This window comes from Dermochelys coriacea, chromosome 11 (assembly GCF_009764565.3).
Source record: "Dermochelys coriacea isolate rDerCor1 chromosome 11, rDerCor1.pri.v4, whole genome shotgun sequence".
Lineage (NCBI taxonomy): Eukaryota > Metazoa > Chordata > Testudines > Dermochelyidae > Dermochelys > Dermochelys coriacea.
The window spans coordinates 2,021,492-2,047,729 of NC_050078.2; the positions used below are offsets into that span (position 1 = coordinate 2,021,492).

The 26,238-nt window shown below is 58.6% G+C and overlaps 1 protein-coding gene across 1 annotated transcript in view; it reads right to left on the bottom strand.

The window, feature by feature from the left end:
• WNT6 (Wnt family member 6) overlaps window positions 1-23,369 on the bottom strand; it is a 30,104-nt gene extending 6,735 nt beyond the window's left edge. Inside the window, exons 1-2 of the mRNA XM_038421940.2 lie at window positions 23,196-23,369; window positions 5,646-5,866 (exon numbers count right to left, since the gene is read on the bottom strand). Coding sequence (XP_038277868.1) covers window positions 5,646-5,866; window positions 23,196-23,272 — 298 coding nt within the window. The 5' untranslated portion in view covers window positions 23,273-23,369. The remainder of the gene's footprint in view (window positions 1-5,645; window positions 5,867-23,195) is intronic.
• Window positions 23,370-26,238: the final 2,869 nt, after the last annotated feature.

A 26,238-nucleotide genomic window follows, 5' to 3' on the forward strand; every position in this document is an offset into this window, starting at 1 on the left:
TGCTCCCTACGAAGCCAGTCAGGACTCTGGGGAAGTCTCCTCTCTGGGCGCAGCCTGTCTGCAGGGCAAAAACCTCACACAGCTTCCACCTTCCTGGGTCTGACCTCGGAGCATCCAAAATCCTCTGCCCCTCCGTGTGCTTCCCACAGCGAGTCCACCCAGGCGGGGTCCTGGGGAAGCCAGAGGGTCCTGCCCCCCAACTCCGCAGTCAGACGTGACTCTCAGCCAGCCAGTAAAACAGAAGGTTTATTAGATGACAGGAACATGGTCTAACACAGAGCTTGTAGGTGCAGAGAACAGGACCCCTCAGCTGGGTCCATTTTGGGGGGCAGTGAGCCAGACAACCCCGTCTGCACTTCACTCCTCGTCCCCAGCCAGCCCCAAACTGAAACTCTCCCCAGCCCCCCTCCTCTGGGCTTTGTCCCTTTCCCGGGCCAGGAGGGCACCAGATTCCTTTGTTCTCCAACCCTTTAGCTCTCACCTTGCAGGGGGGAAGGGCCCAGGCCATCAGTGGCCAGGAAACAGGGTGTCGGCCATTCTCTGTTTCCAGACCCCTGCACACACACACCTGCCCTCTAGGTCTCTGCAACGATCATACCCCCTTATCCCACCCCCCAGATACTTAAGAACTGCATAGGGGAAACTGAGGCACCCCCACAATATTCAGAGGAAACATTAAGAACAGTCCCGCTTCATCACATCTCTCCCCCCTTTGAGACCGAACTGAGCGGGGTCACTTTAGCTGGTGACCTGGGGAAGTTCAAACCCACCAACGTTCCCATGGATGCCCCAGCATCTCTCCTGTTCCTTGGTGGGAGTTACACCAGGCCCTTCCAGTTTCACGCCCTCCCTTAGGTCGGGGGTAGTCGATAGCACTCGCATGCCGCATGTGGGAAGGTTTATGCGGCCTGTGCCCTTTTGCCACCCCAAAACCCCCGGGGGGTCAAACTGGGATCAGGTCTTCTCCCAGCGCTCCAGTCTGGAGGGCTGCAATTTGGGCTCTCTTGGTTAAGAGCCCCCATCTTGACCTGGGCCACATACTGTTCACTTATAGAACTAGCATGGAGACATCCCTTTCTCAACAACCTTGTCTCCCCAACAAGCTGGCCAAACACAGCCACTTGGTTATAGGACTGTTCAACTTTCTTAACAGCTTTCACTCCATCTGAGACCTTCTCAGAGCTATCCACACTGGATCCTTCAACAGGAAAGTCAGTGGCTTCATTCACAACAGAAAATTTCTGGCTGTTAGGAACTGAAACTTTCTTGATTAAATCACTTTCACGCCTTTCAGTTGCAGTAAACTGCTTGCAAAGACTCCAGGAGGATTCCTTTCCCTAGGGGCTTTTCTATGCAACAATTCACCCTTCACAGAAATTCTGCCCTTACCCTCTTCACCGAGGGCTTGCTCTAGAGGAACACTTTCCTGAGCAACAACAGACTCTTTCTGGGTCTCACTTACATCCAGAATCACCTCTGGCCCATCAGGTGGATTCCTACACAATCCCCTTTCAGGTAAACTCACAGACTTCCTAGAGAAAAGGTTAGAAGGCTTCTCCTTCCCTTTGCCACACACAAGTTCAGGAATCTTTTCCTTCTTGCTACAGGTTTCCACACCCTCAGTAGGTAACACAATCAAATCACCTTTCTGCTCTCCTTGTGCCCTGGCTAGGATCTCACCCTGATTAGACAGAGTTGCTACACCCTTTCCCAACAACACACTAGCAACAGGCAAAATACAAGCACCAGAATTGTCTGGGCTCTGGGATTTTACATAGACACTAACTGGATGCGAGCTAGTTACAGGGCCAGTCTCCCGAGCAGACACAAACTTAGGGCCATTCCCTTCCTGGGCTTTAGCTGAATCCAGAACCAACTCTGAGACAACTGCACTATTCTCACCATCCCAGGCTGAAAGGCCCCTTCTGTCTGCTCCACAGACAAAGAAGAGCCGGACACACTTTCTCCTTTCCCAGACACCCAGCTCGGGATCATTCCCCTGGTCCCAGCACACAGGGCTGTTCACAGACAACAGCTTGGAGATCAGGGTAGCTCCCTCCATAGGCAAGTCAATACCCCTGACAGACACAGGCACGTTTCCTTCACTGTCCCAATTCTCCACCCAGGTAACAGGTAAGGTGCAGGGACACTCATCTGCCGCTCTCCTCGCCTTCCCACCCTGCTGACTAGACAAAGCCATCAGCTCACAAGGCTGCCTAGGCTCCTCCAGACTTTCCTTACCAAGCACCTTGCCACTCCCCACAGATCCCCTGCCCTGCCTGTGTCTCCCCACACTCAGCTGGGGTCTCAGCTCCCACTGTGCTCAGCGCTGCCCTTGCTGTCCCAGTGGGGGTAGGCAGCGAGCTCGCTGCTTTCCTCACTGCATCAGAGCCAGCGTGAGCCCCCTCTCCGGTGTGCAAGGGGGTGGGGAGCATCTCTCTGTCCCACCCAGCCCCAGGGGTCTGGTTACAGGCAGGCAGGTATCCTGAGCCTAGCAGCTCCTCCCCACTGCCAGCCAGGTCAGCTGCATTTTCACTGACCATTTCCCTCTCCGCCGATTGGTTCCCTGGATTCAAATTCAAACCCTCGGCCGTTACAGGAGCAGGGCCTGGATCCTGTCCCAAAGAGACACAGTCACTCCCCAACAGGGTCTCGCAGCTGGTATCCTGGAGAACCCCAACAACCAGCCAGCCCCACCCATCCTGGGTCTGCACAGGGATCTGGGCCATAGGAAGGGCGAGGGGCTTCATCCCTGGGACCCTCACACAGCCCCACAGCATCTGAGGCTGCACCACCCAGAGCCTGACAACAGTTCTCTCTGTCCCAGGATCTCGCCACCCCAGAATGTCTCCCCATTGACCATCACCTTCCGCTCCCACTGGGGTCCGAGGGGCCTGAGCCCAGGAGACTCCACACAGACATATAGGTTGGAGTCAGGAGTAGGAGCCTGTCCACCTCCCCACCCATCTGCTGACGGAGTCTATGGCCTTGGGACCCAGCAAGGGAGCTAGACACCGGGGCTTTTCCGGAGGGTCCTCCTGGTTCAAATCGCCTGCTCAAAGGCAGTGAGATGAGCATCCACATCCCCCCCCCATCCTTAAACAGGGGCAGCAGTTTAGTCTCAATGTTTCCTGCGGAACTGGCACCCCAGGTGTACCCCCGCTCACCCCTGGGAGGTCCCCTCTGCCTCTCCGCTCCACCATCACCAGTTCATGCTGCTGCTGCTCCTGCAGCTCTTTCTCGGGCTCTCGCTGTCTCTCACAGTCCTCTTGCTCTCTGGGACTCAGCTCCAATCCCGTCCGTCTCCGATCCCCCGATGGGGAACCCGATCGTGAAGACCCCCGTCTGGTCGGGGACAGGAGTCTTGGGGATGCCTGGCTACCACTCCAGCTGCTCCCAGATCCTGCTATAGCCCTATTTGGGGTCAGGAATCTGCTCCTTAGAGTGGTCATCCTCCTCCAGCTGCACGATGAACTGTGCTTTGGGGAACTTTCCAGTGTGCAACCCCCTCTTTTTGCACAGGGTTACAATGTCCTTCTTAAGGAGATGGTGACAGGCCCTCACTCCGCTGTCCCCAAGTTGTTGTGGACTCACAGGCCTGTGTGCTTCACTCCATGTCCCCAGCCAGCCCCAAACTGAAAACTGTCTCCAGCCCCACCTCCTCTGGGCTTTGTCCCTTTCCCGGGACCAGGAGGGCACCGGATTCCTTTGTTCTCCAACCCTTTAGCTCTCACCTTGCAGGGGGGAAGGGCCAGGCCATCAGTTGCCAGGAAACAGGGTGTCGGCCATTCTCTGTGTCCAGACCCCTGCACACACCTGCCCTCCTAGGCTCTACAAGGATCACACACCCTAATCGCACCACCTAGTTACTTAAGAACTGCATAGGGGAAACTGAGGCACTCCCACAATATTCAGAGGAAACGTTAAGAACAGTCCCGCTTCGTCACACCATGCTGATCCAGGCAGCCCAGCCGCACTGCATGCTGGGACATGGCGTCTCCATTGTTGCCCAGGGTGTCACTGTGCTGCCCTCAGGGCCCTCGGGGCATTCTCAGAGACAGCAGGAAACGCTGCCCTGCCTGGTCCAGCACTCCATTAGCTCGTAGCACTACAGGGCTTATGACACACAGTGGAAGCACTGAGTCCCACCAGTAGAGGGCAGTGGCTGGACATGCACCTGCAGCTCTGCTGGTTCCCGGCAGTATGGCCAGTGTGGGCGACGGCTGAGCTGCAGCCAGGGGGCACTAAATTCCCTTGTGGCCCCCCACCTGCAGCCAGGGGTGGGGGTCCCACATGTGCTTGGACAGGCCCAACACAGGGCCAGGGTCAGCCAGGCCCCACAGGGCCAGGGCAGCCCAGCGTGGCAGGGGGCAAGCGCCCCCCAGGTCTTGCCATCCGCGGAACACCGCCCGTGCTGCTGCCTACATGACACCTGGGCTATGGAGGCGGGGGGGGTTCGGGGGGGGGGGGACAGACTTGGCTACAGTTAGGCCAGGCACCAGCCAAGGGCAGGAATGAAACTACATCCCTAACCCCCACTGCCCATCCCAGTGCCCCCTCCTCATGGCAGATTCCCCGGCCCCCTGCCAGCCCCCTCTACCCCTGTGCCCCTCTCCCGTAGGCTGCGTGCAAGCTATTTGCAAGCCTCCCCCCCCCGGTGCCCTCAATGCAGGCGCATACAGGGAGTGGTGTGGGGGGGGGACACACACGCCACCTCGGGGTGCAATAAATCACTGCCAGACACGGAGGCATTCTTGAGCATTATTAAGCCCCACGGTGGCTGGGAGCACGGGTAATTGGCTCATTACAACACAGGGAGACATGTCCCGGCAGTAAACCTTCGGCCCTGCTGCACCATGGAGCACTAACCGGCGGCCCCGGGGCCTGCACCATGGCCTGGCTCTCACCCAGGGGAGCGGGCACAGGGAGGTCAGTTCATCACCCTTCGGCTGGCCGGGAGGGGGGCAGTGCTGGGGGGATGGGCTTCTGCAGTTTCTTCCAGGCTCTGGCAGGGCTTTGAGCAGGAGGCAGGGGCCTATCTGTCCTCCTGGGGGCAGCAGCTTTAGCACCCACCCGTTGGAGGGGGTAGAAACACTACAGCAACTGCTTACACCCACCTCACCCACCAAGGAAAGGCAACCACCTCTGGGGTGGATTCCGGCAGCTGATCATCCGTGCAGAGACACAGCCTGGCTGAGCGGGGGCTGTCCTGACCCAAAGAGAGGAGGTGGTAGGGAGCAGCCTGGGAAGCCAGGCTAGAGTCCGTATTGCTCCAAACCAGCCAGCCTCTCCTGCCTGGGGGTTCCCTCCTCGGGTGAGGAGCCGGGATCAGCCCCGGTCTGAGGGCAGGACCCTGCTGGGCTTCCCCAACACTGCTGCACAGGCTGATCTGTGCCCCACGCACACAGCCCCCCTCTGATAGCCTCCAGACAGGTGGGGACCCACTTCCCCCTCCGCCGTGGGGCTTGGCCCTCTCCCTTTTCCCTTAGACTGGAGCCCCTGCGCCGATTCCCCAGCCGCCCTCTCTAGGCGCCGGCCAGCCCCTCCCGCAATAGCACGGGGTGGGGGGGAGTTTCCAGCCTTACTCAGGGTTCCGGGGGGGGGGAGCCTGGCCCCAGGGATCGCCTTGGCCCCGCCAGCCTTACCCTGCTGCAGGATCTTGCCGAAGTACTTGCTGTGGCTGGTGCAGTTCCAGCGGCGAAAGCGGAACTGGTACTGGCACTCCCGCACGCCCAGCCTGGCGCCCTTGGCCACTTCCTGGACGATGTCGGGCTCCGTCTGGCACAGCTCCGCCTGCTTCCCCGCTAGGCGCTTGGTCTTCCGGCAGATGCTGTTGGGGTCCATGACCAGGGGGCTGCCCACTGCCCTGGAGAAGGGAGAGAGCGGAGGAAGCCAACACTGTAGCAGCTGGGAGCCCGCTGCTCCCCAGCTGGCTGGCGTAGGCCCTGTACCACAGCCCTCCTCAGCTGAAGCCTGATGCCCCTCGCAGCCTGCCCTCCCCACCAAGGCCCTTCCCAGGGTGTCCACTCTTGGCTCGTACTGTGTCGCCCACTGGCCCCGCCGCCTGTCTGCACTGTCTCTGTGCCCCTTGCCATGGGGCTCTCTGTCCCCGTCCCTGAGCCCACCCATGCCCTCTTCTCCCACAGCGCACGGCCAGGGCCCCATGAGACCCCTCCCCAGCGACAGTGGGCGCTACTGGTGCCATGTGGGTACCCACGGGTAGCCAAGAGCCCAGACGGACCCTGAGCCTCTGAGCCCCCTCGACTGAGGCAGGGGTGGTGATGGCGAGGGATGGCACATCAGCGAGCCCTCGTCTTTCCCTTGGGGCAGCCTGGGCTGGTCGCAGTAGCTGCTCCCCTCCAGGCCCTGGGCTCTCTGGGGAAGCCAGGCACTGGGGAGAGGGCAAGGTGGAGCTGAGGTCCTCCAGGTCTCTCCAGGGAGCCTGCGACCCAGGTGCCGAGCACCGTGGCAGGATGGGATAGAGTCTCCAGGGCCCCGCCGGGGGCAACTCTCAAAGCCTGGGAGCAGCTGCCCCTCGATGCGCTGGGGGAGCTGCCAGACAGGGGGTGGGACCTGGCAGACCTCAGCAGCCCCTCCCAGCCTACTGTGCCAAAGGCTGCTAGCAGGACTTGGAAGACTTTGGCCAAGCGACCAGCCCCTGGCTCCACGAGCCCAGCTCAGCTCCAGAACGAGCCCTGAGAGACACAGGAGCCAAAGGAGGGCCCTGCCGCCACACCAGTGCCAGAACTATGGGCAGGGGGCAGCTCCAGAGAGTACAGGGGGTAACTCAGTAGGGGGCGCTCTCCTCTCCGGCTCATGCTGACCCCAGTGCTCCAGCATGGTGCTAGGGGGCACCGGGCTGACGGCAGAACCTCATGGTAAGAAAGAGAAAACCACCTGCTTATTTCTAATCTGCCCCTGTGCCTATGAGGTCAACCGGCCACTGAATTCTCCTGCCCTATGCTCCTGTGTACTGCCTCTGCACAGCTGATCAGCTGCTGGAATCCACCCCAGAGGTGGTTGCCTTTCCTTGGTGGGTGAGGTGAGTGTAAGCATTTGCTGTGGTGTTTCTACCTGTTAGTGGGTCGAATAGATGCAGGGAGGAGTGATAGATACTGTAGAAATATCAGCAACTATTGCACTGCCATTGCAACCCCGCGAGCTAGGGCTCCCCCTCTGCTACTGGTCAGTTTGGGGGGAAGAGGGATGGGGGGTTGGGGAGGGGAGAGGGACCGTTGTGTGGCTGGTGTATTCTGTACACGCGAAAATACTGTCCAGCTCCGCCTTATCAGGATACCCTGGTGGTTTCAGGCTCTCCTGGCCCACCAGACATGGGTCCAAATCCAGACCTGGTGTCAATCCTCCCAGGTCACACCACGTTACACCAGGAATGACTCTGCCTCGACTTCCCCCACGATCCAAAGAGGAAAGCAGCCTGCGAGGGCCTGATCCTGTTCTCACTGAGTGGGAGGTGACTGCGGAGTAACTGTAGTGCAGTTCTCCTTGTTCTGGGTTCAGACAGCGCCTGGCACGCTGGGGACCTGGTCTGTGAGTGGATCACGGATCAATACTCGTTCATAGCCGTGCCCTGGATTGACACAAGTGTTGCTGAGATCCATGTCTGGCCCTGCCTCTCTTGGCAGAGCTCTGCAGGGCCGTGCGCTCAGACACACTGCCTGCCAGGCCCTTCGCCAGGGCAATGCAGTGAGCAGGGCACGCTACAGGCAACCTGGCTCAATGGCTAATGTACCAGGCTGAGCATCAGGAAAAGTGGGTTCTAGTCCCAGCTCTGATTGTGACAAGTCCTGTCTCCTCTCTGTGCCTCAGTTTCCCCTCCCACTCTTTGCCTGCCCGGTTTATTTAGCTCCCGAGCTCTTCGAGGTGGGGGCTGTGTCTCGCCGGGTGTCTGCACAGCATGGGCACCAAGGTGCTATTGCAACAATGTGCTGGGGGCAGGCACCTGTACCTCCCTGCAGAGTGGGGCCCGACTGAGCCCAGCCCTTGATTCCACGGCGTCTCAGCCTGGGCCCAGGGTGGGCAGTGCCCGGGGCGGGCTGCAGCGTGCCGCACATTCTTGGAATGTCTCCTCCCTGGGGGAGGGAGGCGCTTTTGCAGCAGGGGCTGTTCTCTGTTTACCTTGTGGGAGAAGAGCCGAACGACCTTGCCCGATGATAAAGCCCCTGGAAGACCCCTGGCTGCTTGCCAAGTTCCTCCCCAACTCCCAGGCTTGCCTCCCGATGCCCCAGCATCAGCCTCCAGCGACAAGGTCAAGGGATGCTGCAGCCCGGGTGTGTGTGAACGGGAGGAATCAGCCCGGCCTTCCGGCTCCTGGTACTACAGCTGCCCAAGGCAAGGGCCTTAGGGACAATTTATTATTGATTCTCCTCCTATGAGGGTCAGGACAAGAGGGTCTTCAGGGTGGGGGTGGGGGGTGGAATAAGACAATTGTGGCAGCTTGGAATCATGGTGCCCATTCTACACCAAGCAGCAGCCTGGGGTCCGACATGGAGACAGGCATGGGGGGACCCCCGACTGCCTGCCCCAGTCCCCAGCTCTGGTTTGCTGCCCAGCCCTCTGCCTTCAGCTCCTCCCCAGGTCCTGAGTGTGGCCCCACAAGCTAGTCCAGGCCTTCCTGCTCCGTGTCCAGAGTGGGAGAATCTGCCAACGGTATAACTGGGTTGGGAAGGATTCGATTTTTATGGGTGAATGTCGATAAACGTCGATTTCATACAACTGGCCAGTAGCGCTTGAAATTCACCAGAACAAGTCTTCACCATCCACTACCATTAACTAATACTGGTTCCCCTCCTTCCCCCCGGCATTGTCTGACCTTCTGTAACGTCCCACAGCTGTGCCAGTCTGAATCGATTACAAACAAATATCAATATCGCTCTTCAAAATTACAAAAATAAAAACCAAACTCTGCCCAGCCTGTATCTATCCGAGGAGGGGCCGGGGGTCAGTGGGGAGGGGAGGGGTAACCCTCATTCATACAATATAGGGCTTCCCCCACCCCATGGCTGGTCTCTGTTCCTGCTAACGCTATCCTTTCAGTGCAGGCACTAGACACTCCTGCTCTTAGATGGAGAGGTCCCAGGTTCGATCTTCATTGACAACCCACCCAGGCGGGACGCCCGGCTATAGACGACTCAGGATTCCACCTCCAATCTCTCTGCCTCCCCCATGGACTCTGAGCCTTCCTGTGGCCACACCAATGCCCGATAAGCATCACTGCTGTGACCCAGTGGGCTCTGGCTTCTCAGCCCCCCCCCATCACCCTCTTCTCTGCCCTCAGCAGGTTGGGCTTGGATTGCCACCCGGCCCGTGTAGCTGGGCGAGGAGTCCCAAGCCGGCTCAGCCCCCTCCCCTCCGGCAGAAATCGGTGCACAGAATGATTCCTCGGCCGCGGAGAGAGAAAAGGCCAATGGGGGCCCCAACAGCCAGGGCAGGGCTGGCCCTCTCCGGGCTATGGCCAGTCCTGGGCTGACGGCTTCTGCCCCATCCCGTGGGGAGACAGTGGCACACCTTGAGGCTCTCGGATTCTCAGGCTGCATTTGTCCTTGAGTCTCCTGCTGTTGCCCCCTTAGCCCTCCTGACCCTGCCCCGCTCCTGTCAGTTCGACCCCTCCAGCGGGGTCTACAGGGGCCCTTTAAGGAGCCCAGAGTCCATGGCCCAGAACAAGGGCATTCTGGGGGATGTAGTCCGCAGGGGCTGATGGGTGGCAGGGTCCAGGGGAGCAGGTGACTGCAGAGCTACCTAATGCAACTTCCTTGGTCTGCCTGGGCAAGACCAGGCCCAAGCCAAGCCTGGGAGTACGCCCTGACCCAGGGCCAGCTGCAGCCAAAGGGTTTGGGGGTGGCCCAGAGGCGGGTGGGTCAAGGAGCTCTGGGGCAGCCCTGGGACAGTGGGCAGGTTTTGACCTGCACTAGTGGGTAGCACCTGGCTGTGGCCATGACATGGTGGGTGCAGGCTGGAGCAGAGGGGGGCCCTGAGCACCTATACAAGTGGTGGGGACGGGACGGGACGGGATGGGATGGGGGCTGGGAGGGGATGTCTGCTGGAACCCTGCCTCAGCGGGGTGAATGCTGTGGGTGGGGACAGTCAAAGAGGGCTTCTGTCGGGATCTCTCCTTGCCCTGTAAGGGGAGCGGCTGCCCTCTGGCTGGAGGGCTGAGGCATGAACTTATCCAGCTACGAGACTGCAGATCATGGGCCCAGCAGGGAAACTGAGGCATGGCCCCACCCAGTGCCAGAGAGGTAAGAACCTGCTGCATCCCCCGGGATGGGGTCTGGCCAATGTATGTATGTCTCTAGCTCCTTTAACTCCCAAAGGCAGAGCTGCTCTCCCCTCGTTAGGGATCCATAGGCCCCCAATGTGCTCCACAAACTAACCGGCAATACACAAAGTCCAGCTGTCGCTCCTGCGCTCAGTAAAATGCAGCCACCTCTGGGGTGGGGTGTGTGGCCACTGCCTCTCAGCTGTGCTGGACAGGCCCGTGCTCAGGCCAAAGGGCAGGGAGTGAGACGTGGTTAACCCCGGCTCCTCCACTGGGTGCCCTGGCCGGGAGAGGGCTATAGGTTAGTTCTTGGGTTACAGAACCCGGGCAGCTGCCATTGACGAATAGTGTCTTGTCCGAGCGTCTTTCCTGCATTAGTGAATTCCCGTGCGCAGGACCCATGACCCACGGTGGCGCCGTTCTTATCCCATCCAGCAGAGCACAGCTGTGTGCGTACAGACATGTGTGGTAACCTGCCCTATCCAAGGATCGCAAAGTGCTCCCAGCCTCTCCTGCAGGGACCCCACCGCCTCAACACGGGGCAAGGGTATCACAGCCCAGGGCTTTCAGATTGGGAAACTGAGGCACAAAGAGGGGGAGTGAGGCCCCCAGGTTGGCGCTATCATGTATCACCCTCGGCCTGTGGCTCCTGAGCCTGGACTAGGACCCATGTCCCCTGACTCTGCACCAGAACCACAAGCTGCTCCTTCCCGTTCCTTTCTGGGCCACGATCGCTCTGTGCTTCATGTCCCCAGAGCTGCCCAGCTCCAGAGAGTGCTGGGGATGGAGTGAGCTGGGGGGGGGGGGGCGCGTGGGGGTCAGGTACTCTGGGGATTGGCAGGGTCTCTCTGGAGGCGTGGCTAGCTGAGCCGGAGGGGCCCGGACTTTCATTAAGAGAGGACTTTCCGTACTCATCTGAAAATGATGAACCAGCCCAAGGGCCGTTAGATCAAATGCCGAACTGCAGCTCACCCCGGCCTGCTGGCCCAGCAGGGCTGAGAAACACACAGCCCAGCAAGCGCAGGGGGCTTCGGAGCCTCTGGCCTCCCTAGCCCCCAGCCCTTAGTACATAGCCCAGGACTACCACCGCCCCATTCTGCTCAGCTGCCCCCTTATCAGGCCTGCCCTCCTTCCCACTGCTCAGACAGCCCTGCCATAAGCCGAGCTGCGATATTCATTTCCGTTGGGCTCCTGCCTCTCGCAAGGGGACGTCGCTGGGATCCAGCGAGTTGTTTTCCTTTTAAAGCGGGGGGGCTGGGGAGGCTGGGGGGGCACATGCGGGAGGGCGAGAAAAATGCTGCCAAACTGCTACTGCTTTGGCGAGGGCTCCTCCACCACAGCCTGGGCTGTCTGAGCTTGTTCCCCTCCGAACCTGGGGGGATCTATAATTAACACGCCACACCCCCGCCTCTCGGCCACTCCGCCCCCTGCCCCGGTGAGGGGACCCGCTCAGGAATGAGCCGGGCTGGGAGGATGCCCCAGGAGCAGGGGAACGGCCCTGCCAGGCCCTGCCGAGCCCCCTGCTGCTGCTCCTGTTCTTGGCTTGGGCCCAGCCCGGCTGGTTCGCTCACCAGCACCTCCAGCGTTCGCCCGTATCGCTCTGCACAAGCTGCCAAGCGAGCTCTGTATCCTCGGCATTTACAGAGTGTTGATCACCACAGGAGCCCCTCTGCTAGCTGTGGAGAAGCAGCTACCTCTGGGGCAGAACGCGGCAGCCGTCACAGCTCACAGCAACGCAAACGCTTAGCCTGGGAAGCGAAAGTGGATCTCACACCCAGCAGGGGCCATTTAGGGGAACAAAATCTGGGCAACTCGGCTGGTTTTTGGCTGGGGTTTTGGCTCTGCCAGAAAGCAGCTGGGGATGTTGGTGTTGCACCGCACATGGTCATTGGCCCATTGTTTCCTTTTAAGGACTGACCCATTCTCTGCTGCAGTGGGAGTTCCCTGGAGGTTTGTCATTCCTGGGACGTGTCACTGGTTCAGCACATTTCCCTAGATTCCCAGGCCAGCAGGACCCTGGTGATCATCTAGACTGACCAGCCACAGAACTGCCCCAAAGCCATTCCTGGAGCAGCTCCCTTGGACACGTGTCCCACTGGGGTTATAAAGGGTCAGAGAATCCCCCAGGCCCCCGGTAACTTGTGCCAATGACCCAAGGCGCGGAAAGCATCGTCATCCCTGGCACAGAAGGGGAAACTGAGGCACAGCTGTCCGCTAACCCACGCAGCCTCCCGGTTCTTATCCTGCTGCTGAGGCAGCCCAGCGAGGGGCCCGCTGAAGCCAACGGGAAGTGTTCGGGCACTCGGGAAGTTCTGATGGGGTCGCCACTCCAGGCTGAGCTGCAGCACACAGACTAATCCTTCCTGCTCCTAAGCTCTTGCTTTGCTCAGCATGTGGGGATCTCAGCCGACAAGGGGCTGCAGGAGGTTAGGGGGCTAGCCCTGCGGCTCTGGGTGCAGGCTTCCCACCATGACTTTGGTCACAAGCGGCGGCAGTCGGTCCCAACCTTGTCCCCAGCAGAAATCGCCCACCACCCGGTAGCTGGGCACTATTTCCCCATATCTGCTCGGGGACTCCCAAGTGCTGGATGCCATCGCTACTGCAGGTCAGGCAGTGGGTACATTGTTGGGTGTGTGTGGGCCGGGGCTAGCAGGGATCTGCGGGTTGGGAGTGAGGGGCACCAGCAGAGCTGTGTGTGGAGCGGTCCGTCTCTCGTGAGTGCTGAATTCCCCATAATCCAGCCAGATATCTTGGGGGGCAAACTCCTGACGTGCACACACAAAAATATGTATTCATCTTCCAGCAGTGCCCAGTGGTGCCGTAGGCAGACTGGGAAGACATGGTCCCTGCCCCAGCGAGCTCCCAAACTCGCATCGGTAGCAGGGGAGGGGCCTGCAATCTGATTCACCCTGTTCAAGCTGCTGCACAACACAAACTACAGGAGAGGAGCGGTGCTGAGGCTGCAAAGCCCAAAACTCAGAAACGCCCGGACGAAGCCTGGCCACGCAACCTCAGCTCGCCCCCCTGGTGCGTCTGCATGACGAGGCAGGCTGGGATCTTGGAATTAGAGACGCTCTTTCCCCAGGAGCCTGCCCTGGCCAATGCCCGCAATGGCTCAGCCCCATCACACCGAGTTTCTCACCAGCCCAGGCTGCCTGGCCCAATCAACCCTTTACCCCAGCCCCAGCCCAGTCTGGTTCTTGTCCCCGCTACGTTTGAGTGGCGCTGCCTCCTTCTCCAACATCTTGGGCATCAGCCCTATTGGGATCCGGGAAGTGGGTGGGCGAAGCCCGTCCACTGCTAAAGGATCCCCCCCAGCCTAAGAGGGGGATCCACAGGACCTGGATACCAAATAATTCCAGGGGACAACTAATGAAATAACAGAGACAGGAGTGCGGTCAAAGCGTCAAATGAAGGGAACTGGATGGGGACACCAAGCAGAGAACCCCGGACAGCGCCCACTGCTCCTCAAAGGCGTCAAGGGAGTCAGAGGACGCCGCCCAGAGGAACTCTGCCCGGAGGCGTGAACGGACCGAGGATCGGAAATATGCCCCACGGTCACAGGAGACTCCATCGGCCAACCTCCTCACTCTGGTTTTATAGATGGCCGTTTTAGCTAGGGCCAGGAGGAGGTTGACCAGGAAATCCTGTGACTTTGTGGGGCCACGGATAGGGAGTGCATAGATAAGAAGATGAGGGGGAAAGTGCAACCAGAAACGTAATAAAATATTGGTGAGGAGCCGGAATAGGGGCTGCAGCCTGGCACACTCCAGATATGTGTGTGCCAGGGTTTCCCTCACGCTGCAAAAGGGGCAGGTGTCTGGGATTGAGGTGAACCGCTCCAAGAACACGCCTGTGCTCACGGCTCCAGCCCAGGGGACGGAAATATGCCCCCACCCAGCACCTCGCGGCAGCTTGTCTCTGCCCCTCACCGCTCTGCACGGACGGCACCATCTCTGCACTGAGTCCTGGCACCACAGCAGCCGGGAGGAGCAATTGCAGGGAAAGTCTTAGTCAGCCCTGCAGCCCTGGGCTGGAGCATGCTCAGTCGCTCTGTGGGGATGGTGCCTGGACTCTCTGGTCTAGTGTCGGAGCCGTGGGGCTGGAGTGTGCTCAGTGCAGACGGAATCTTCTGAGAATTTAGCTGTCAAATGCTAACAAGTCTCTACCGAGCATGTGCAAGCAGGTTTCTTCTCAAAGTCTGGACCAAGTGTTGGTGGATTTTTGCCACGATGGCAAAAGGTAGATCTCTGACACCAGGGCACATTCCCCCCCCCCCCGCTGCCAAATTGCAAGGCCCTGCTCCAAAGCATGGAGATGTTAGCACATTTCAACCAAACAGCTACAGGAATTGGCAGTAAAATGGGCAATCTTAGTCTAATCCTCTGATCTTGTTCTTGGCAGCGGCTGAGTCATTTCTTGCTGAAACGTTCCCCAAAATTTCAGCCGGAAGCAGACGCCAAGCGTGGAGAATTTCAGCCGGACTTGGTAAAATCTGGCAAAGTGATAAGCAACTGACAGCAGGGTCTTAAAATGCAAATGGAAGGCAACTGTCGCTCTCGGTGGGGCTGCCAGGTCTGCGGACAATCTACCCATGGCAAGAGCGGCTGGCTAACGGCTTGTGGACACATGGATGTGAGTCCAGGTGAGGGGAGAGGCGTGGCTTTACTGTGCCGTTCGGGCAGGGCGTCCAGCTAGAGGGGTCACCAGGGACAAGGCCTGGGGTGGTGGTGGAGAAGCGGATGAATATCTGAGCGAGGCTGGGGGGCGGTGGAACACGTCACTGTGAGATAGGGGAGCCAGTGAAGGAGTTTGTAGGGGGTGGCCATGTGGCTGGAGTGCTGGGGGAGGGAGACGATCCTGGCCCTGAATTGGCAAAGGACTCGTGCTGAAGGGCTTCTGCTGAGCCCGATCCCCTAACAGGTGCAGTTTCTAGGGACTGGGCTCAGGGTTGGAGTCAAGGTGGGAGCCAAAGACGGCCTGGGGGCAGATCGCAGAGTCTCACCTTGTGGAGAAGCCGCAGCAAGGCGTGGCCATGGCCGGGATGTGCCAAAGACAAGTCCCTGGGGTTGCGGGGCAGAGTGATGGGGACACTGGTGGAGCTGGGCCCACATGGGAGAATCGGGTCCCCTCCCATCACATAGGGGACTTTGATGGCTTCCTCTTTGCCCTCCTCCCTGGAAGGTGGCTCCTCTGCTCCTGCGGCCCCATCTCCCTGGAGAACCCTCCAGCCCTTCTGCGCTGCCTGCCAGCCAGCTCCTGGTGTCACAGCCTCAGCTGGGTCTGCTAGCCCAGCCTAGTCCCCTCTGGTTGTCACGCCGGACAAGGGGAGACGTGTCTAATTGCATTGAGATGGGGGGCTGGGCACCCCACAAACCCTCGATGCCGTTGCCCAAACTGGCATCACAGCAGGCTGGGTTGGCTTGATCATCCCCTGGGCTGCATCTGGCGGTTCAGAAACCTCACCGGCCTGCAAGGAGCCCTGTGGAATTAGCAATTTATGCCCAGACTGTGACTCGCTCTCATGTGCTCCTTAACGTAGGGGCTTCTCTGTCAGCTGCATTGCTTTACACGGAAGGCAGTTGTGGGGAAGCAGCTAACTGGAATATGGCTCACTGAAGGTCATATGCGTGCACTTATACAACTGGCCGAAAAGTCATGTGGCCGGGTGACTCATCCTATTGGCAAATCATCACTTGGACTAAAATCCAGTGGCTCCTGCCAATAGCACCTTCCATCTGAGACGCTTGAAGCTCTTTACAAATATTCATCACTTAAGCCCTGTGGCTTGAGTATCATTGCCCCATTTTATGGATGGGGAAACTGAGGCATGGGGCAATTTTAGTGATTTGAATAAAATCACACAGCAAGTCTAAGGTACAGTCAGGGGCTCCTAATCCTATGGATTAAGCACCCTGGGAAGAATATCTTCACCCTAAGCAAGGACTAGAACTCAGAGTCCTGGATCATAGGCTCCCCCACTCAGACCCACTAGAACGTGCATCTTCTAGATGCTAGAAAAGGTAGACCAGGGGCTGCTATTCACTCTCTCTCTCCTGAGAGAACAAGGGAACATGCAATGAAAGCGAGAGGCACCAAATTCAAAGTGGATAAAAGGGTTGATACTCTCACACTGGTGGTTATCTAGTTGCAGTGAGTTCCACAGGTTATCATGGAAGCCAAGGGCTTAGCAGGATTCAAGAGCAGATCCGAATGCCGATGGTTATATCAGATGAGATAAGGCCGATGACCCATGGGACAGTCCATCCAGCATCAGTTGTGAGTCCCCCATTTTATGGACTTAGGAGGAACCTGCCCCTGCTGGCAGTTTGTTCCAAAAGGGGGCAGAAGGGGGCTGTTGCTCTGGACCAGCTGGGACTGGCCACGTCTGCGACAGAGCACTGGGCTGGATGGACCCTTCTCTGATCCCGACTGTTTTCCTGCTCTCCGCCACGTTCTGAGTGCCCACAAAACGCCACCGCGAGAGCATGATGCACGTGGACCCTGGCTTCTTGTGCAAACCAGGAGGACACATGCAAGTGAGTGGCAGGACATAGAGATGCCTGCCTTGTGCCCAGCTGGCCGACGGAGATACAAAAGCCCATGGTGACGGTGACAGTCCATCCGCCCAAGGCTCATCCCTAGACCATGTGCCAATGATCACAATCTTCCTCTCCTCCTAGATGAACGGGGTTGCGAAGCTCCACTTTCCCCAAGAGTTGGGGTCCTTAGCTGGCCCCAGATTGGCCAGGTTCACGTCTGCCCCTGTACTTTCAGATGGATACAGGACGGTGCAGAGTCTCCAGCTGGCGTCTGATCACTTAGCTGCCTTGAGTCCAGCTGTGCAGGGCTTCGAAGAGTCATCAGTGCCTCTAGAAGCAGCCGATAGTAGCTTTTCTAGACTGCTGGGCTTTCTTGCTTGGGACTTGCAGGGCTAGAAAAGCCCGCTGCATCCCATTGTGAAGCTGGGAACGTCCCTCTCCTGATGATCTAAAACTCCCTTTCCAGCCCAGCAGGATCACGAAGTAGTGAGGGCGAGATCCACTGCTGCACAGAGGTCTGGTGTGTTGAAAGTAGTCCCAGCTGAGACAGATTAATGGGCAAAGTGTCGGTGAGTCCAAAGGGCAGGACACACTGGGAAAGGATGTAGTAAACCTTGTCACATGGCCCTCTTGTTTCTCATAGCTATGTCATGGCCACAGGTAGGTGGCACACACCGACGCTATGCTAGGACAACATCAATTAGCGTAGAAAATAGGAAATGCTGACATTGCTGAGTATAATCTTAACTCTGCCCTCTTTTTGAGCAGCAAAAGCGCTGTTCGCCGAGTTCTCAACACACGCTTGTACATCACAACCAGAGTGAACCACAACACTCCAAAGCCTTTCCCCGGACTAATTTCCTGCTAACATGCAGCTTTCCAGCCCCAGCCAACCCGCTGCGAGCCCCGGCGGTTATTCCAGGGCTGGGCAGCGCCCAGCACAGTGAAGGCCCAAACACAAGCCTCCCAATGGCAGAGCTGTTTAAAAGCAGATCACCAGGATTTTCTGATGCAATGGGAAGCGTATTTCTTTCACAGCATCAACATTTCCCCCAAACTCCACCCCCAGGCTAAGAGCAGGCCTGGAAAACCTCAGCGCGAGGGTGAAAGTGCTGTAAAGTTACGAGTGACTCTAAACTAGGTGCTGATGGTGCTGCCTTGCTCTAGATCCATATCAGAATTTGTTCCAGTAGACCTGCTCCTGATTTATCCTCATGTAGACAAGAGCCGAATTTGGACCAAGCACACTTGGTGCAGCTTTAACTAGAGGGTTGAAGCTCTCATGTGTACAGCTCTTGCTGTGTTTGTCAGTCTGCAGGGGCTCGTAAGTGGATCTGAGTGAGAATCTGTATGTGTGAGAGAGAGAAGAAATGTGAGAGTTGGGGAACATGTGCAGGTGAAACAAATGTATCAATGTTTATCTGAGACAGGTGACTGTGTTAGCATGTAGGAGGCGTGTACGTGAACACGGGTATTTGACATGTACATTAAGGGCCAGGCAAAAGGGCTTGTATAAAATAAGAACTGATCTGAATCTTGCCCTAAGCCCAAACTGAACCTTTTCTGAGCTTCTGAAAAACCGAGTTCGCGTGTCTTGTGAGCTTCCCCATGGTCCCTGCACTTCATAGTGACGTCCAGCACCCAACACGCAGACGGGACCTGCCATGCAAACTACAGCGAAGCATGTGTCCAAATGACCCAGGGAAGGAGTCGGGCTGTTCCAGGGGGGGTCACCGATCTGCAGTGACCATGCTGATTGAAATGGCACGCCTTTGGGTTTACACCTGGGGGGACAGCGCGGAATCCAGTCCAGTGTGCAGTGGAGCAAGTAAAGGAGCGGGTCCGACGAGAACGAAGGGGGGGAGTGAGAAATGAAGGGGCTGGTTTACAGGAGGAGAGGAGTCAGCCAGGACGAGACACATAAAGCAGGTAAAAAGGCCGAGGGGTTGAAATGTTGTGGATGGTGAAAGGTTTCCTGCTGGGCTCAATGCCCAGCATTAGGACATGAGATTATTAGCTGTCCAGCGCTACCTTTCTCCCGCACCTGGGAGCACCTATAATTAACCCCATCATGCCCGACCTCTCTGTGACCTGCAGAGTTCAGGGAGCCGCCAGCTAGAGAGAGGGAGCAGAAGAAATAGCCATGAAAGGGAATGAGGGGGAAAGTGAGCCGGAGAACAAGGGGAACCTTTTCCCCAGCCCCCTGCCCCCTTGCCGGGGGACCAGTTCTAGTTATTCTGAGGTAACCAGAGTGATTTACTTTATTTTGTCAGGAGAAACCTGCCCCGACCACTCGATCCAGCTTTCCTGAAGCCATGCACGTCCCTGGGACGTCCCTGCAGAGTCCCAGAGAACAAGAGCCCGGAGCAGGATGGCTACTGAAGGTAAAACACCCCTTTCGAAGAAAGTGGGGTACCAGTCTCAGCCCAACTGGCGGTAGCTCAGCGTGCAATTCCACGCCTTCTCGCTGGCCCGGGTAAAATCCCGCCACAACTCGGGGCTGCTGGCACACTTTGTTCAGTGGGGGCTCTGAGAGCAAACCGCAAACCCTGGCTGGGGTGGGAACCGCTTCAAGCCAGGGGGGCTGCACCTAGGGAAATGCTGTCCCAGGAGGTAGTGGGACAGACAGCACCTGTCTGACGACTGGCTCAGCCCAGGTTGATTTCATTGGGCAGCCACTCCCCCGTCTTGAAAGCAAGCTGCGCCTTGGGGCAGGAAGGTGACACTTTTTTTTAAACCATTCCAATTTTCCCCCCTGTTTCATCAGCCAACAGACTCAGCCATAGGGGAGTGGGGCAGGCTGCTTGGCCATGGAAGAAAAGCCCCGGGGCCTTCATTTTCTGGCCTGGCTAAACCATTGTCCACGGTTACAGTAGCCAGCCAAGGTCAGTGCCCCCTGTGTGAGGGGCTGGACAGACAGTCACGACCCTGAAGGGATTCTGTTTGAAATACCCCGGGCAGATAAATGGTGGAAGGAGAAACAGAGACACAGAGTGGGGTGGTGGCTCGCGCAGGTCTGGGGCAAAAGCAGAAACAGGCCACAGGCTAGTCCAGTGCTCTAGCCACTGGACCAGGCTGCCTTCCCCCAAAGCACTATCAATCCGTCCAGAGTATAAAACTCAGCCCAGAGAGCACCACCGTGGCCATGCCCCTGGCATGTGTGCTGCCGTCTGGGGTCCGGCTCTGCCAGAGCCTGAACCTGCCCCCCCGGGCACTAATCACCTGACTGCTGCAGACCTCAATGGTTCAAGCTGGAGTCCAGAGTGGGGTGGGGGTCTCTGCTGTGGGGAACATCCCAGCATAGACCTAGCCCTTTGACATTCCCACAGCCATTCAAGGAGGATAACCCAGGTGTTCCTCTGAGTGTCTAGGGCCCCCGATGGCTTCGGTCCACAGCAGGTACCGCAACCTTCTCCCAGTCAGTGGGGGGAGCAAGGACGCTTTAGCTGGGATGCTGCAGCTGGTGTTCGGGATCCCGGGGCCTGAGAGGGGGATAATGTCGGAGCAAGTCGCACGAAGTGATAATGTCGGAGCAAGTCCCCTCTGCCTGACCTTCATCTAAGTGTGGGCAGAGTGTCAACGGGCGAGTCGGTTCTTCCCCGGAGGGCCAGACTGACGTACGCTAGCTAAGGATCTGGCCCATGTTGTTTTATTCTAGCATCTGGTCCACACACAACTGCTGTTGGCTCGGGACTAATTCCTCCTTGCAGGGCCAGGCGTGAGGACCCAGGGTGGGCCGTGTAGCGCTTGATATTCTTGCATGACGATTTGTGGTTCTACACTGAGTGTTAGTGTTTGGTCACATTGTTTGCAGTTGGATTATTTTTTAAAATTAAAATCTTTTTTTTTTTAAAGCACTGAAAAAACAGCATTGGCTGACTCTTCGCCCTGATCTACGTTCTCCCCCTAATCTCCCCGTGCCGGCACTGCCAACACACACAACACGGCCCCTCACAATAATACGAGCCATCTTTTAGATGAGACGCAAAATCCAGACCCCACTACCATCCAAGACCCTGTAGCACTCTCTCTGAGAGTGGGGTGCTAAATGTGATGACCTGACCAAATTCCAACAGGAGTAATCATATTCTGGGTAAATGCCCATGGATTTAAATGGGGCCACAGTTTCACTCTCTGTCCACTTTATCCCCCATGCAGTTTCAATGGCATGCAGGGTTTCTTATCACTTTCCATCTGAAATACACTGCAGGGTGATACTGTTCCAGGCTGCTGTGCTCCTCCCCAGAGCTGGCTGCACCAGTGTGCTTTGCGGTTGCCATCGCTAGCTCAAGGGGCTGTGCTGAAGTATAGCACTGCTAGTTTTAGGATGATAAGGGTAAGCCGAGATCAAGACACAGAGTGATGCGTTAAGCAACAGACTGAGAAATAGCCAGGAGGAAAAAAGGTAAATCTGTCAGTCACCATGGGAGGCTGCCTCCAGGAGAATAAATGTTTGCCATTGCATACCTGGGATCTGTGTACACCCTGCCCTAATAAATGCTTGCGGATGCCTATATGCCCTGTACACCATCCCCTGCAGCAAAATTCCAGTGCAATTGCGTCTCTGTGTCCCTTGAGCTCCTCCTTCCCTTGTAGACAAATACAGTAGGTCCTACTGAAATGCTACAGAGTAAAGGGCCAGATCCTTCAGTGCTGCTCTGCTGATTGAAACCAGGATCAGTTTCTCCCAAACTTTCCTGCCACTGTCTGGGCTGCAACCTGCCCTTTCCTGGCGAAGGGGACCCAGCGGTGGTCTAAGGCAGCTCTGGCTGGGAGGGCAAGGGGAGGGAGAGGGGGAGGCGAGCTTTATGTTTGGGGTCAGGAGAGTGTGACAATGTGGAGATGAATCGCCTCAGAGCATGAATTATGGCCCGGGCTGCACAGCAGGGGCTGGAATCCAAGCACTTAAAAGCGGATAAAGACGGGCTCGGCAAAATTCTTCCTAGATTGAAATAGTTCATGTTTCGACAGATCCCTGGGCTTTCCAAGGCTGGGTCCCGGCTGCGGCTCCTGTCATGAATCCCCCACCCCCCCGCCAGGATCCTGCCTTGCAGTCTGTGCCTTTGATGCAGGGACCATTACAAATGGGGGGTTTGTCCCTGCTGCTCCAGGCCAGGGCAGGCTCAGGGGGGGTCGCCTCATGCTAGCCCCCGCCTTTTAATTAAAGTGGACTTATTGGAGGGAAGACAGGAGCAGGCAGGGAGGGGAGGGGACTCGGTGATGCCCCCAGGCTTGCAAAGGCGCCGATCCAGGGGGGCAACCCCTGAAGCCCTTGCACAGCTGCTACTCACACCTTGCTCAGCCCATTGCCTCCAACGGTCTGTGGACTGATCCCAGCTCCACCAATATAAACCCTGAGTAACTCCCCCACCAGCAGTGTGAACCCTGAGTAACCCCCCCAACGCCCGAGTAACTCCCCCACCAGCAGTGTGAACCCTGAGTAACCCCCCCAACGCCCGAGTAACTCCCCCACCAGCTGTGTGAACCCTGAGTAACCCCCCCAACGTCCCAGTAACTCCCCCACCAGCCATGTGAACCCTGAGTAACTCCCTCAACACCTGAATAATGCCCCCAACACCAGAGCAAATGCCCCACCAGCTGTGTGAACCCTGAGTAACTCCGCCAACACCCGAGTAACTCCGCCAACACCAGAGTAACTCCCCTAAAACCAGAGTAACTCCCCCACCAGCTGTATAAACCCTGATTAACTCCCCCAACCCCAGAGTAACTTCCCCAACACCCAAGTAACTTCCTCAACCCCAGAGTAACTCCCCTAAACCAGAGCAACTGCCCCACCAGCTGTGTGAACCTGAATAACTCCTCCAACGCCTGAGTAACTGCCCCAACACTCATGAATAACTCCCCCAGCAGCTGGATAAATTCGGAGAAACTCCACCAATACCCCTGCAGCTCCCGAGTAATGCCCCCAGCAGCTGTGTAAGCGGGGGCTATGCGGCAAGCAAGGCAATTGCCCCCCCCCCGACTTTTCACAGGTTTATATGCTCCACTCCTTCCGATTTTGCAGGATACGATTTAATCGGATGTAAGCCTGGATGTGCTGACACAACTTTCCCCCATCCCCTCCCGAAGAACGTCCCTGAACCGATGCCCCTGTGTGTAAACGCCGCGCTACTCCGCCGAATAGTCGCTGGGTAAGCCTCACCTAGCTCCCCGGATTCCAGCAGGTCTGACTCCGGATTGACACCGGCGCGGCTGAGGGCAGAAGCCGGCAGGTCTCGGGCTGGGAGTCTCCGCTCCCCCCTGTCCCGGAGGTGAGCGCTCCTTGGCCACGGGGCTCCGGGAGAGTGGCCAGGGGCTGGGGCGGAGGAGACCCCACGCTGCCGCCGTCCCGTCCCGCCCGGGTCCCGGCTACTCACCACCAGAGCCCGATGATGTTGGCGGGGCAGAGCAGGATGAAGAACAGCCCCAGCTGGGTGCGGGACGGGGGCAGCATCCTGGAGCGCGGCGGGGCGCAGGTAGAGCGCGGCGAGCTGCCACCCGCGGTCCCCGGCTGCCTTGTCCGGGGCGGCGCGGGGCTCCGGGGCTGGAGCGGGCGGGCGGCGCGGAGCCAGGGGCTGGGGCAGGCTCGCAGGCGGCTCCGGAGGAGGAGGGACCGGGCTGCGAAAGCATCTGCCTCCGCCAAGGAAACCGGAGCCCGAGGGGACGGGGCGGAGGGCGGGGGGGCGGGATGGCGAGCGCCAATTCCGGGAGCGCAGCGATTGGGATCGGCCGCCGGCACCGAGCCCCGGGGCACCGAGCCGCGCCGGGCGGAGCGCAGCGCCCCAGCCCCGGGAGCGCCCAGCCTGGCGGAGCGGTGCCCGGCCCCCCGGACCCAGCCTGACGGAGCAGTGCCCGGCCCCCCGGACCCAGTCTGGCGGAGCGGGGCCCGGCCCCCGGACCCAGCCTGGCGGAGCGGTGCCCAGCCCCTCTGGCGCAGTTTGGCAGAGTGGTGCCTGGACCCCCGAACCCAGCCTGGCAGAGCGGTGCCCAGCCACCCAGCCCCAGCCTGGCAGAGCGGTGCCTGGGCCCCCAAACCCAGCCTGGCAAAGTGGTGCCTGGACACCCAGCCACAGCCTGGTGAAGCAGTGCCCAGACTCCTGGTCCCAGCTTGGCAAAGTGGTACCCAGCTCCACGTCCAAAGCCTGGCAGAGCGGTACCTGGCCCCAGGGCCCCAGCCTGGCAGAATGGTGTCCGGCCCCCTGGCCCCAGCCTGGCAAAGCGGTGTTCAGCCCCCTGGCCCCAGCCTGGCAGAGTGATGCCCGGCCCCCTAGCCCCAGCCTGGCAGAGTGGTATCCGGCCCCCAGCCCCAGCCTGGCAAAGAGGTGCCCAGCCCCCCGCACCCCGCCTGGAATAGTGGTGCCCGGCCCCCGGCCGCACCATGGCAAAGCAGTTCCAGCCCCATGGCCCCCACCTGCCAGAGCAGTGCCCGGACCCTCTGGTCCCTGCCTGGCAGAGCAGTGCCCGCCCCCATGGCTGCACCATGGCAGAGTGGTGCCCGGCCCCATGGCCCCAGCCTGGCAGAGCAGTGCCCGGACCCCCTGGTCCCAGCCTGGTAGAGTGGTGCCAGCCCCCACGGCCGCACCATAGCACAGCGGTGCCCGGCCCCATGCCCCTGCAGTGCCCAGCCCTGAGGAGTTACTCCCAGTGAGCTCTGATAGGCCGGCCAGCCATTCGGAGCCCTACTTAGCCAAGCTGGCCCAAAGCATTGAGAGCACTTCAGGGCTGAACCAGCCCTTCTGTCCTGAGCTGCTGGCCAGGCTGCAGGGTGCTTCAGAGGTGATCCACCCCCTTAAGTCCCCTTAAGTCCTCCAAATTTGTTAGTCTCTAAGGTGCCACAAGTACTCCTTTTCTTTTTAAGTCCTCCAAGACACTGACCAGAGATTTTCCTGGCTCCCAGCGTCCCTGCTCCCCCTCCCTGTGGGATATCCCTGGAACCTGCCCCCCCCCCCAGCCGCTTTCGAGGGGAGGGTTAGAACGTGAAAGGAGGGAGACGAGAGGAAGGTGGAAAAGAGCGAGTGCGAGGAAGAAAGGGAAAGGGGACAGCCCAGTGCAGGAGCAAGGGGAATCCCTGGGGGCTGGTGGAGAATCCGGCTCAGGAGATGGGAGACCCGATGCTCCTCTGGTCCCTCCGGTCCCCTCTCATCGCTCCCCCATGACCCCCCAGCAGGAGTGGCTCCTACAGAACCTTGGCTGCTCCTTTGTCTTGTTTGAATTGCCCGAGCCCCTAGGGGATAATTCCCCGGGGTGGATCCATCTCCCTGATGCGGCGCGGCCCTTCCCCGGGGGATGACACCCCAGATCTCCCTCACAAAGTTGGGCCAATTTAAGGTGGGTGTGATTTTTAAACTGATACAAGGCAGTGCACCAGGCTGTGTGGACGTTCTTATTTCAGTTTAGTTTCAGACCAGGTTTAAACTGAACCAGGAGTTTCCACTTTTCTTCATTTGTGGACCCCTCAACAATTTCAAATGGGCTTGTGGACCCATCGTCGGAGGGCCCCTGGGGGCCACAGACCTCGGGTTGAAAACCACTGAGCTGAAGTGAAGTGAAGCGAGCTGCTCATCCACTGCTGGAGTTCACCCTGGGAACTGCCGGGCGTGTGTGCAGAGCCAGCGCCGTATCTCTGCTCTGGGCAGTGTAGACTCTTTTGCAGCCATATCAAGGTCAAGGTCTTGGTCCTTATCTTCAAGCACTCAGTGGCCAGGACTCCCAGGATCAAACCCAGCCCATTGTTGACAGCTTCACTCTTCCAGCACCATGGAGCACTCAGGGAGTCAGGGAGGTGGGCACCCCGGGGGCTGGGGAACCAGGGAACAGGGGGTGGGTTCCTAGCCATGGGGCGGGGCAGGGTGCACACTATGTGGCGGATGGGGAGGTTGAGCATTATACTTTGTGGGAATGGGCACCTGGCATCGGATGCGGACTGTGGATGACAAGTCTGCTCCTCTGGCCCCGTGGGACATTCTGCCATCTGGGCAGAAGACAGAGGGTCCTTGGGGGCCAATCCCAGATTGCAGAACGAGCTCCCCTCAGAACCAAGGACCAGCCCAGCCCTGCTCCACGTGCCAGGTGCATTCTTCCCCCAGCCTCCTCGCCTGGAAACACCACGCGACGTGAGCATTGAAACAAGCAAATCCTGCAAGAACAAACCAGTTCCTTGCACGCACGGCTCTCCCCACGGGGACAGGATGAACCACATCTTGACTGCTGTCAGTCACGCCACTCAGTGCACCATTGGAAGGTGCCCAGATGAGTAGGGTAAGAACACACCAGTACCAGCCCCTGCCTAGCTCTCCGCTCTCCCTGCCAGTGAAAATCAGGGTTTACCCTGCATTTTCCCAGGCAAATCCCATGTTGTTCTTTCCGGCCCGGCTGTCTATCCTGGCTGGGTCCCTGTACGGCTCTCTCCTCCCCATTTAG